The sequence below is a fragment of the Dermacentor albipictus genome, chromosome 1 (assembly GCF_038994185.2).
Source record: "Dermacentor albipictus isolate Rhodes 1998 colony chromosome 1, USDA_Dalb.pri_finalv2, whole genome shotgun sequence".
Classification (NCBI taxonomy): domain Eukaryota; kingdom Metazoa; phylum Arthropoda; class Arachnida; order Ixodida; family Ixodidae; genus Dermacentor; species Dermacentor albipictus.
In genome coordinates, this window is record NC_091821.1 from 171,835,996 (window position 1) to 171,849,226 (window position 13,231).

General features: G+C 45.5%; 1 protein-coding gene across 5 annotated transcripts in view; it reads left to right on the forward strand.

Moving 5' to 3' along the window:
- LOC135905755 (transcription termination factor 1-like) overlaps nucleotides 1–13,231 on the forward strand; it is a 145,828-nt gene that overhangs the window by 95,469 nt on the left and 37,128 nt on the right. For all 5 annotated transcript variants that reach the window (XR_010565472.2, XM_065436789.1, XM_065436787.1 and 2 more), the window contains exon 9: nucleotides 11,409–11,489. Coding sequence is in view for 4 of the 5 variants with exons in the window: in XM_065436789.1 (XP_065292861.1) it covers nucleotides 11,409–11,489 (81 nt within the window). In the remaining variant the exon portion in view is untranslated. The remainder of the gene's footprint in view (nucleotides 1–11,408; nucleotides 11,490–13,231) is intronic.

Below are 13,231 nucleotides of genomic sequence, written 5' to 3' on the forward strand. Positions count from 1 at the left end.
AAACGCTGCATGCGCGCTAAGTTCTGAGGCGTGCGCGAACGAAATCAGCGACGACACGTGCGCGCGTTTTTATGGATATGAACAAAGCCTGCTAATTGACCTGACAAAGAATAAGAGGCAGAGGACATTAGAGAATTTTCTACAAGAAATAAATCCTTTTTACGTACGTGTGTCTGAGTGAGTTCACCACTGACTCTTTGATTTAGCTAGTTTTAATTGTTTCGATGATACGAATTTCGGCTGATACGAATATTTTTCGTGACCCCGTGAGATTCGTATCATCGAGATTCCACTGTATTGGCGATAAGATGAAGATTAGCAGAAGTTTGTCACATGTTTTGTTTTTTTGACAGGCACACAACCACATAGTTTTCTTGGGTGCACTCACCTATGCAGTTCGATTAGGCTATGGACGTAAATATTAGTGTAAGAGCAGGAACATTTGAGACTTGCGAAATATTCTTGTGTGCGCATATTCTAAGCCTTGAACAAAGCATCAAATTTTTCATTCTTATAAGTTTATTTCCTTTTTTTTATTGTTGTTATTCATGAATAAAGAGTACATACATACCAATGCAAAATATTTTTTTCTCACTTTACGGTCACCCTAGAAAAAATATGTTAATTTTTTTTTTTTTTGAAATAGGTCCCTCAGAAAAATTGGAATCTGCAATAAAAAAAAATCAACCCTGAAAGGGTTAATGAGAGCGCAGCTGTAGTCGTAATCAAACATTATAAGTATACCAACCGGGAAAACCGGGAATTCTCACAGAGTTTGAATAGTCTGGAAATACTCAGGGAAAACTCGGGAAATTTGTGCTGCTATCAGGGAAAATTAGCTGTAACTTTAATGAAAGGGAACGAAAGTCGTGTTAATGCTGGCTTCAGTAACAGAGGAGTCGCAACGAATCGTCAGTGACGCCGTTTCATCAGCACGATGTATTGCCAGAGTAGTTAACGACCGATTTTCCAGACACCCGATTTTTCGGACATGCCCGATAATTCGCACGGCTTTGCGGCACCACCACATACTCCATATAATCAATGTAGATTGCCCTGACTGCAGGTCTGAAATGGCATTAATCAAAGCTATGACCGGCTTTAGTAATAAAGCCGGTCGTGATCAAAGCCATAGAGTTTCCTACAAAAATTACTAGAGGGAACTTAGGCGCTGCAATCGTTGTACTACCATGGGAATGATTGGAAGTACATGAATTTGTCTGATCTTCGTGCTTGTGGATTCAGACGTTTTTGTGGCTCTGTATATTACGCTATATAAATCTTATTGTCATATATTTCTGCACAATCTGTATTCTTCGAAGTGCAGAAAACGCCGGGAACGCGTACAATTGCTATTAATTGCAACGATTGGGCTTGTCCAGGTGGCCAAATCGAAACGCGCCAAGCGTCTCAAGGCACTGACATGCCCGCGATAAATTCATAAGGGCGTTTCATTCGCTTGTCGATACATGTGTTTGTGGCTTAATGATTTCAATATCAGGCTTCTGTGCTAGAGTCCCTGTGTTCGAACTCCGCCGTCGGGCAATTTTAATGATGTTTATCTATTTATTGCGCAATATACTGTTGAAAATGACGAGTTTACAAAGTCACAAAGCCGTTTGAAGCCGAAAGAACGAAGTTTAGGCAAATCCATGTACTTCCCATGATTCCCATGCTGGGACTACCGCTCCCATTGCAACTCCCATAGACACTAGCGCCAGAATTCCCTCTAGTAATTTTTGTAGGAAACTCTATGATCAAAGCACGGAGGAAGGAAACTAAGGAGAGGCCCTGACGTCACTCTTTGTGAAGCAAAAGTGAAGCCGGAAGTTGGCATTGCTCATGGCGATGCTCCGCCTTTTGTGCCACCCTCCTCTCTTGTTTACATCTTTCGCGAAACCACGCCGCGCTGCGCGTGGTATCGCGCGCGGAGCGCGCGCGCTCGTGCAACAACCGGCAGAGCACGGTGCAGGTAACACAGCGCAACAAGACACGGTGACTAACGCAAACCCGCCCACACAGCGCCTTTGCCACGGCACGAAACCTACCAGAGCAACACGTGTGAGCGCTCAAAATCAGAACAACGCCGCCATTGTGGCCCAAAAGTCGTGGCCATATAAAAAAATAAAAATAAAAAAGCAGCAAAAAATTGAGAACCTACTACGTCATTTCCGCCACACTTTTCTCCTAGCGCGCTGAGGGGTTAGGGCCTCTCCTTAGTTTCCTTCCTCCGTGGATCAAAGCCACCACTGCCGCCATTTTGATTATCTCGCCGCCTCGATCCGGCACTCTCGCACGCATATCCGCCGGCAGCCGTAGCCACTACCGCAACAACGTTAGGCATAGCTGTTTCTACGTTCGCTATTCAGCTTCTTGCCGTGCGGTGTCGTGTTTTTCATTGAAAGAATTCGCCGCTGTCAGCAATGGCACCGACTCCGCCTTTGTAATCCTCGCGATTGGCTTCGAAGCTCGCAGAGCACAGTGCGTTGAGTAAAATGCCAGTCTCCGAAAGTTAGCTTCGCCTCAGTACAACATTGTTAGGCGGTGAAGCATAACAAGCGTGGGAAGGGGCAATTTTCACGGGGCACAGTATGTATTCCTTAATTATGCACGCGTGCACCTCCGTCTCCTGTCACAGTACGAGCACCGATATGCCCAATAAGTGTACTGGCAGGCCTTAAGAGCTTTTTCGGACGTGCCTGTGGCAATTTTAGCCATTAAGGGCAGTTAAAGACATGCATTCATTTTTTTTCGGACTGCCCAATTTTTCGGATGTTTTTGCGGCCCCGAGGGAGTCCGAAACATCGGACGTTGACTTAAAACTTACCAAGAGGATGCTTCAAATGATCCATGGGGTGAATGCATGGCAGAAGGAGGATGAGAACAGAAAGGACTGACGCACTGAGGAATTAACGGGAAAGGAAGTGTGCCGCCTCCTCTTTGAAGGAGCTTGAGCTCAAAAAACAAAGTGTTGGCTGACGCCGAGATGCAGATGTCCCTCATTCAGACCAAAATAAACTCTGTAAAGCAGTGAAACCCAACACTGAAATGTTGTGTACGGGCTGAGAGTATGTCAGGACAGTTGAGGTTGACTTTCCAGCTGCTGAGAGAGAATCTTAGTTCTAACAACATTCAGGCCTCATACCGATGAGCTTATTATCAGTCGATAGAAGTAGCTCATATTCAAAAATATTTACTTATGTATGCATCTCCTTTTCATGCATATTCGAAAATGTTTGACTAAATTTGGAATGGGTTTTACAATTTCTTTCGCTGTGCCCTCTGTTTTCTTTTTAAATAAAATAGATATTACTCCTTAGTATTCAAACTGGATTAAGATTTTTTTTTTTTCACCATGCTTACTAGAGAGTGACAGCATCGAGCAACATGGTGTCAGCCTATCTTGACATAAAACAAAGTTCTGGATCGTTCAGGGAATTTTGCAAAGGTGCTCAGGAAAAACCTGGAAAACTCGGGGAATTTGGAAATGTAAACTTGGTAGACACCCTGTATAAACAATATTCTAATTGACATCAAGAGAAAAAATGGAACTGGGCAGGTCATGTAATGCGCCAGTTAGGTAACCGTTGGACCATTAAGGTTAGGAAATTCACGGGGGAGATCACAGGGAGTGGCCTTCGTCCTGCACCTGGCTCCTAGATCCCAACTTTTGTAAGACCACACACACAAAAAAAATGTATGCAGATTTATTGACATCGATACTAGCCATACGGATGTTAGTGCATTTTAGCCAGCACGTAATTTGTAATTAAATTTTTTATATTACACTCGAACAGCATAGCAGTCGAGCAACACTGGCATGCTTGCGAGCCGTGATGTCGTAGGCTGCATGCTTGCTGAGCGAGCATGTATATATTCTAGGGAAGAATCTGTGTTTCATCTGTGCGTGCATGTGGGAAACTTTTATCTTTGTTCAGCTTGCCATTTGCATTGTTCAACTTGCAGCAGCTAAAACAATGCCACTGCGGCGCTTATGTAGCACTGTTGGGTGCCAAAGCGAACAGAGCAAGGAGTGCTCCGTATCATACTTCAGGTTACTCAAGGAGCCCATCAAGAGTAAGGCGTAAGCCTTGGGAGATGAATGTGGGCAGGAAGGACTGGCGCCCATCTCTTACTTCCTTGAACACTTCACGCTAGACAGCTACAACAATTTGTACCTGCTTGCCAAGTTTGGAATACCCGTGAAGAAGCTGAGCCTGCAGCCTGACGCGATGCCGACTGTGTTCGCACACAACCTGTCCGGATGGCAGTGCCCCGGCCAAATGTTAGCCTTGCTTTTTTTTTTTCCGATATCAGATGCAATAAAGCACGTACAAGTAATCGTTCAGCCAAACCGCACATTGTGCAAAATCCTTGCTCCATGGACACATCTGCGCACGCATTTGTTTACATATGCCGCGTGCAACTACAGAGGAAAAAAAAGAAAATTGGTGGGAATGCACAGCAGCTTAACAAAATCATAGTTTGTTCAGTATGGATCCGAGAGAAATGCACACCAGCGAACAATCTATGCACGTAACAATTTGCATTGTGCAAAGTAGCACCAGACTCCATCTTCTGTGAATGGCTGACTAAGCAGTGTTGCACGGTTGAAAAAACAGTGCAGAAAGGCATCAGCAGCATTTTGCGCAGCAATAATTTCACCATCCTATGTTGACCATGTTTACTAGGCTGTCTCTGTCCATGGCCTCCAAGATGTGCACGCGCCGGCTTTGCCCTTGGCTGGCGCGCGCTGTTAGGAATGGCCGTACGGGGTAACAACGTGCCAGCTATTTCAGCCCGCTGCACGTGTTCCAATCCAACCGGACGAGGCGCACTTCAGAGAACTGCGAATAACCGGCAGCCACGTGGCGCGGGGTCAGCTCAGGAAGGTGCTACCCAGCGGGCCACCCGGGACGGAGCAGAGTTCTACGAAGCCCCTCTGACGTCGGCTCCGGACCTTTAGACCTGTGTGTGTGTGTGCGGCACTGAAACCTGTGCAACACGTGTATGTGAGCTCGCCTCCTCCAAAAGGGCGGGTCATCTTCAATGACGTCGAACTATGGCGTCGAGCTGAGAGGATACAAGCGGCGATTGTCGGCTGCTAGTGCGTGCTCGTTGTGTGCTCGTTGTCATGCACGAAATGTACTAGTGAGCTGCGTGCTCGTTGTCATGCTCGAAATGTACTCGTGAGCTGTGTGCTCGTAAGCTGTTTGCTGTATGTTAGTCTTGCGGGCTCCATACAGCTACGACTGACAAATCTGACAACTTAATGGCAGCGGTGAGATCGGCCTACGGCTCCTAGATCGGCCTACGGCTCTTAAATCGCCCTGCGGCTCATAAATCGGCCTACGACTCGGAGACAGCAATGGCAGCTGACGGACGTTGGCACATGGTGACCGACCGGTATCCTGATCAAGTTGGAGGCAACGTGAGATTGACCACATCTTGCAACTAGCTGGGTACGGCGGAGAAGGACTGGTGATATGGTGCTGCTTCAGTGGGTAAGCGTTTGGTTTTGGCTGTAAGATTTACCAGGCTTCAATTTCTCTGTGTTTTTGGATTTGATTTGCTGGGGATCTTTTACTTCTATTTCGATTTCCGTGGGTATCGCAACAAGTATTGTGTGACAGCAGAGCCAATGCTTAAAGTAGCGACCATGTTCCTAATGTGTTTGACGAGAGCTGACCTGTTGTGGTTGTGTGAAGAGATCGAGGTAGACGTAGAGGAGGACTTGATGGAATCAGAAATTCGTAAGACAATTCTCGAAAGTGAGAATGATTTGAAATTCATAGAACAAATGGGCAAACGAATTCTAAGTAAGAAAAGGGAACAGGAAGCAATTAGGCAAGAACAGGATGAATTTAGGCAAAAACAGGAAGAAGCTAGGCAGAAACTGAAAGGGGTATCGCAGGAACAAGGCCTAACAGAAGTAACGAGGCAGTACGTTGCTGCATTGAACAATGAGATTCAAGGTTTTGAGCAGTTAATCGAGCGAAGTCAACAGCGGCTTGAGAAATCTGTAGGCTGGATGCAGCGAAAGTGGGAGGAAGTAGACAGCAGATTTCAGTCGAAAGCCGACAGAAGTAGTAGTACCTGTGAGAGTAGCAGCACGTTCACAGGTGAACCTGAAGTGCTAGCAGCTAACGATGCCTTAGTATCAACAGAGGCCGTTAAAGGCCAGAGTGAGAGTGACGAGGTGCTGTGCCAACAGAGGACTGTAGAGGCAGCTAGGCCAGCTGCGAACAAATTGGCACAGTTACCGCGCGCGTGCGTCGCATCTCATGGTAGCGAGGTCGTTAGCGAGGTACAGAAACTGCGGACTTGACAGACACGAGCACCCATGTCGAGTCAGATCTGCGTGCCGAAGTAAAGTGCGAGCTGAGCGATGCAGTTGAGGGCAGCTCTCAGGATTGCGAGCTGCCTAGCTCAAGAGAGAACAACTGCATTGTTCAGGGATCGGTGCGGCTCTCCGCCAGTCTAGATAGCCAAGAGAGGCGTGATCTAGTTAATCACTCAGACTGTGCGGGTAAGAGACCGATCCGGGCCGAGGAGATGTGTAACGGCCAGCACGAGGCATGAGAGAGCGACATGAAAGAGAATTCACAGAAAAAAACGCCGCAGAAAGAAGCGCACTAAAGATAGGAATGCGGTGACTAATGTAGTGCTGCCAAAGACGGCGAGAGACCCAAAAGGGCAGTCCGCGAGGAAAAGAAAGGTGCGATCGTCACTGACGATGTTGGCACATCATAAATGTTCGAGCCACAGGTCAAAAAGAGACTGAGAAGCATGTTCTGCACGGACGCGGACAAAGGGCACGGGGCAGTTAAATTCCTCGTCGTTCCGTCGTTCTTTTCGAAGCTCAGCGTGTAGTACAAAAAAGCGCAAGGTGGCAAGACGAGACCAGGTGGGGAGTAGTGACGCGGTCAATCGAGTTCGTGTTGAAAGCAGGGCACCAGGACGCAAATTGGCAGGAGACTATAACGTCTTGGGGGAGCTGATAGTGAGTCAGCCCTTCTGTTGTTCCTCGGGAGCCAGAGTAGCTTTTGAACCGCGACCACCTCGAGTACGGGTCAAAAGTGAGTCAGTCGAAAACGTTTGGAACGGGAGGCAAAGAGAGCTTCCGTAGAAGTGAGATGTTGTTTTGTTTTATTTCTGAACATTTGGAAATTTTCGCGATTTGAGACTAGAGTTTCTTTCAGTATGTAAGGTAGGAACTTTGTGTTTTTATTTGAGAAGCTCAGAGGTTTGAAAGATGCGTTTTATGTAAACCTGTAGTCTCGCGAGATGTTCATTAATGAGTAAATAGGTTTTATTTTTTTTTTTGTGCGTAAGTAACCTGAGTGTCAAGGTTATTGTTGAGAGGCCTATGGTAACGCGTGTGTGTTTTAGTTAACCTTTTTTATGTGTTTTTTTTATTTTCTAAGGTTAAGCGCGTAGATTTTCAGTTAGTGCATCATTTGCACTGAGAAGCGTTCTTAGTTCCATTAGCGCGTGTCCTGTGTGGACAGAAGGAAGCAGATTTATGATGGTTGCTCGTGTGTGTTGAGGGCAGCCGCATTCTGACTTCTCTAGTGAGCGTGCGTGGAACGAGTTATTAGCAGACACATTTGTTCGAAGGTTCCTCTGTGTTGAGTAAGTTACGCTAGTTGGGTTGTTCGTTTAAGGAATCTCTCCTGTAGGGGCTAAAGGAACAAATGTGAGTCAGCGTGATAAAAACTTTGTATGATGCAAGCACGTGTTCGGAATAGGGACCACAAAGCTACAAAGACCACAAAGCGCTATTGTATTTACCTACCTATGGCGTTGGCCAGACTGTTCAGTGGCAACAGTACATGAGATAAGTACGCCACTGCGATAGGGTAAGAACAGGCTGTTCGTGAAGTTAGGCTGCTTAAGATATGTTCGGGTATTGGTAGTTGAGAAGCCTTCGGTTTAGTTCTACGTAAACCTTTGCTCTTATGCAGTGCGACGGTCAGGTTTGGTCAAACTCAGGGGGAACGTGAACGCTCGCTTTGGCGGCACAAAATTTCTGGGCAAAATTTGGGATTCCCAGTTGAGTGGCTTGCATTGAAATTGTGATAGGAGGCCTGGTGGATTAACAGCTGATTCCGGGCGTTTGAACGCTGAGCGGTATTGTGTTGCCGGGTCGACACTTCTGTGCCAGTTGTTGTGAGATGGTTGAAGGCATTCCAAGTACGCAGGGGTTGCAGAGAGCAAAGCCATCGTCTTGCTCGCCAGCCATTCTCTTCCTGCCCAGCGATTGCCAGCACTGGCCAGGCGAGATTTTCCGGGCCATGGAGGAGCTGTTAGGAATGGCCGTACGGGGTGACAACGTGCCAGCTATTTCAGCCCGCTGCATGTGTTCCAATCCAATCGGACGGGGCGCACTTCAGAGACCTGCGAATGACCGGCAGCCACGTGGCGCGGGGTCAGCTCAGAAATGTGCTACCCGGCGGGCCACCCGGGACGGAGCAGAGTTCTACGAAGCCCCTCTGACGTCGGCTCCGGACCTTTAGACCTGTGTGTGTGTGTGCGGCACTGAAACCTGTGCAACACGTGTATGTGAGCTCGCCTCCTCCAAAAGGGCGGGTCATCTTCAATGGCGTCGAACTATGGCGTCGAGCTGAGAGGATACAAGCAGCGATTGTCGGCTGCTAGTGCATGCTCGTTGTGTGCTCGTTGTCATGCATGAAATGTACTAGTGAGCTGCGTGCTCGTTGTCATGCTCGAAATGTACTCGTGAGCTGTGTGCTCGTAAGCTGTTTGCTGTATGTTAGTCTTGCGGGCTCCATATGGGAGTCACGCTAGACTGTCGATGTATGTCTTGTCTAAGATGTAAATAATGTAAATAAATCCTGCTCTCCTAAGTCCTGACGAAGAGTCAAGCTCCTTCCTACAGCTACGCCTGACAAATCTGACAGCGCATATCTCCGAGGCCATGTTTCATCAATGAGCTGGAGGCGATGAAGTCGAAATCAAAATCCGTAGCACCATCGCTGCTTCTGCTGCTCAGATTTGTTGCTTGTTTGATCATGCGAAGTTGGCATTGTAGAAGATATGGCAGGTGATATCTGGAGCGAATATGGCAACAAATGGCAGCTGTGCTCTACCTTCGCGTGGTGCGGTGGTGGATTTTGTAGCAGGCGATGGCTCGTTTGCATGAAGCGGATGACGCCGCACATGGTGTTTCAAAATGGCAGTGGGCGCCGGAGGTCGGGGCTTAGAGCCAGTGAGTTCTTGCTCATATTTTGGACAGTAATGTGTTTTTACCGCCCACTTATTACACATGTATAGCCAAAATAGACGCTCTACTAGAATTTCTTGTGGAAAACCGCAAAATGTTGGGTGACCGTGTCATGCCCCCTTTAACATTCACTGCAGTTCAAAGTGCATTGCAACGGATATATGACGAACCTTTAACCCATTATGACCCATAATAAAACTTCCAGGGCGATTTTCATCAAATTTTGTAAATAGTGGAAGAATAGCTCAAATATCATGTCTTCAAAGAATTATTGAGAAATATTTATTGGTTCTCAAGTTATAATGACGTTCTACATCTAGTATACTAGGCACATGGAGTTTCAGTGGCCAAGGCACTTGTCATTGGGCTTCCATCTCTGTGTATTTTTTTCGAGGCAGAAAGTAGCCGTACACTTCTACATCTCCAGGATGCTTGGGTACGACAAAATCGGCATTGAAGCTGCTTTTTAACTTTTTGGGGTAATGACCGTGACTATCTACCATCAGCATCCAAACGCATATATTGACAACCAGCAAGCACGGCAAGGGCAACGCCAACATTGCGAGTGCGGCGAAGGTGTCCTCAATAATGCTATTGCAATGAAACCATTTTGATAGAAAGTTGTTGCAGGCTTTGCTAACCTACATTAACCGCAGATGTCGTTCACAGCAAAAGCACTGGTGTTGTCATCGTCACCTTCCTCCTTATCCGTATCTTCAGCTGGTTCTGGCGGCACAATCATGATATCAGTGTCTTCTATGTTTCTGCACTCTCAACTGCATCTAGAGCATCGTGCATGCAATGAAATGGCTTCCTTCCAAAGAAAATCTTTGCATCCATGCTGAAACAGTACAAAGAAAAGGCTCCAATTCGTAACCGTTAAAAATAAGGTTAAAAAAATTATGCACATTCAATGCATATGCTGGAATAGAAGCTTTCGTGAAACGGCCAATTAACTGCTACCACCCGGTGTGCTATATCATGTACACCAAATTTTTAATGCTTGTACCATTCTTTGGAAGGAACTCGTAGGTTCGACGGTTTGTTTCTAACATGCTCAACATATGTACTAAACACCGTAAAAAGCACAACACAGATATATAAAGCAGGCAAACAAAATTAAATAAAAAGCTAGTACACATCCCAATTAGTTGCTAGTCCGCAGGTTTGCTGGATTGGGCGCAATGGCTTTAGATATGGATGAAACAGTACATTCTACACTCTGTTAGTGTGTGTGTGCGTGCGGTGTCTGGGTACAAGAAATGGAAATAGCCAAAAGGAAACATTTGGCTGTTCAAGAGGTAGGGATGCAAAACTAAGTGTACTAGTTCTAGTACAGTGGGCGTTAATGAGTTGAGGACGCACTGGCTTCGAGGCAAGAGTACTGGCAACTCCACTACCGTAGCGTAAGCACAAGTAACGCATTGGAAACTCTACAGTCATGTGCTAGACGCCCTAGCTTTCCTCCATGTGCTTGAAGGTAGCACACTTGAATGCACACATTCAGGCAAGAGTGCTTGAAACAACAGTTGTAGTACAGCACTCATGTTTGTTCACTCTGTGTTGTGTCCTTGTGTTTAAGTGCACTGCCATATTCAATCAGGTTAGTTAAGTTCTGGCTATAGTGATATGAAATGAACCACTCTTCACTTCTTACGGTGCACACTCAAGAAGGGGGAAGTAGCAACGCAGCACAAAAAGTGAGAACCTGCTATACTAAAATCACCAGTAAGAGCCACTTGCAAAGGCTAGCTGCTCATATCAGCTCATCTCAGTGAGATGAAATGCTGCTCATATGCAAAAATCTGTATGGTTTGCAGCATTTCATCAATATTTCATGTCAGTGCTGAATCGTTTCCTCTATATTCGAAGTGAACGACAAGTGGTGGTTGTATAAACTGCAAATGTAAACATGCACCGTTCTGGTAAATCGCTATTCACACGACCCGAAGAGTTTGGCACCATCTGTCGCACAAGCAAACATTTGTAATGCATGGCCTCTGAAATCTGACAGCACACTTGGCTTGCCACATGTTTTGATTGAGTGGTTGTGACTATGCTAAAAATACACATTAGGCTAATGCATAGATTCTAGATAAGACCGTAGGAATTATGTATACATGATTGTTCCATGCTGTTTTGTACCCTCATTCAACTTTAGGACCTTGAGACAGCAGGGACTTCAGGCTGTGAATAGGAAGCGGAAGTGGAACAGATTTGACTCTATTCACCTGATCTGCATGTAAGTCAGTTTTATTTCAGCTACAGTTTGTCTTCTTTTCTTTTTCCAGAAGTTTTCTGTCCAAGTGGAACTGTGTGTAGCAATAGCATCAAATGCAAGTTGTGAGTAGCCTTTTTAAAGGAAAGTTCAAGGGACTTAATAATTTCACCTTATCAAAGGTTGAGCATGAACGTCTTCAGTTTAGCTGGTTTGAACGTGCATAGCAGTTGGGCTGCTTTCTCAAGCACTACATCACAGTAAAAAGAGCTAAAAATTGATTAATGTATATTAGTGTCCAGTTATGGTGTGTTATAGACAAGTGGCATATTAATACCAATTACAGGCTTTAAGTGAAGTACTATAGCGCCAAACAGACGACACAGGAAGAAGAGACGCGGACGAGCGCCCGGACGAGACACGGAAGCGCTCGTCCGTGTCTCTTCTTCCTGTGTCGTCTGTTTGGCGCTATAGTACTTCAGTAATGCACCAACTAGCCCAACAAAAAGTTTTACAGGCTTTAAGTTATGAGATCAAGATGTTTAGAGCAAATTTTCAGTAAGCTTCATTTTTTGAAAATGGGTTATTTCTGCCAAGTGGAACAAACTGAGGAAGAGTAGGGGTCATATTTATAACAGTTTCATTTATTTTCAGTTCCTTTATTATTGTATATTGCAGTGAGTGGGTGATTTGGTACTGACAAGGTGCTGCAGCATGTGAGCCAATGATGAAGGGTGGAATTGATTGAATATGAATGCCCCTGCTAAAACAGCTAAATATTGGTGATTTCTGCTATCTTGTAGAAGACAAACTGTATGTTAAACTAAAATGAAGTCTTTATAATGTAACAGTGTAAAGACTCATTGGTTACCATGTTGAGCATGAATGTGTTTAAAATTCCACCAGAAATTTTCCTCCAAATGGAAATTTGGTCACCAGTAACATCAACAGAATGTTCACAATTAATTAGTGTAGCCATGAGAACTGGACAAGGATAACTAAAGCAACACCACGGCAATGACAGCTTCACGCCTGCAATGTTTATAGTTTGGTGTTTCTATTCTTTATCCCAAAAGTCCTTCCTCTGGACTGAGGAATGCATAATAATCTCTCAACACACAGAATTATGATTTAATTAGTTTGTCCCCACCCCACCCTCCGTTCCCATCTCTGCACACCAGCATGCAGCACATGCCAACCCTTTGGTTACTGCACGAGGTACTGCGTACCAACAGAAACATCTTGGCATAAAGTGTCAAGCGCACAAAAGTGATTTACTTTTTTATGTACCTATGTTGCAAATCCCTCACGATGTGCTATGGCCTTCAATATACCAATAGCTACATTAACCTTACAACCCTCTATCACCTGACTGTGGTGCATCAAAGCACTTGTTTTGCATTTTTATTGTGGATAAGGTAGAAATGGACATCATGTAGAGGTAGACCAGCCTGAATGGAAACTATGCTGTGCTAGTGATGGTGCATCTGAGTCACGAACTGAACGTGAATGTGCCTCGTGTACTGTCAGAGTTGTGTTTGGGGTTGTAGGCAGGACCTGGGCTCTTCGTTGGGAACTAGGGGTACAAGGATTTATTTACAAATTTGCATTAGAACAACAGACATATTCGACAGTCGAGCATGACTCCCAAATGGAGCACGCAAGATGAAACATACAGCACACAGCTCCAAGCACACTGCTTGTTGAGCACAAGCATACCACTCACGAGCACACTCTAGCAGCCGACAAACTGCTGCTTAAAAAGC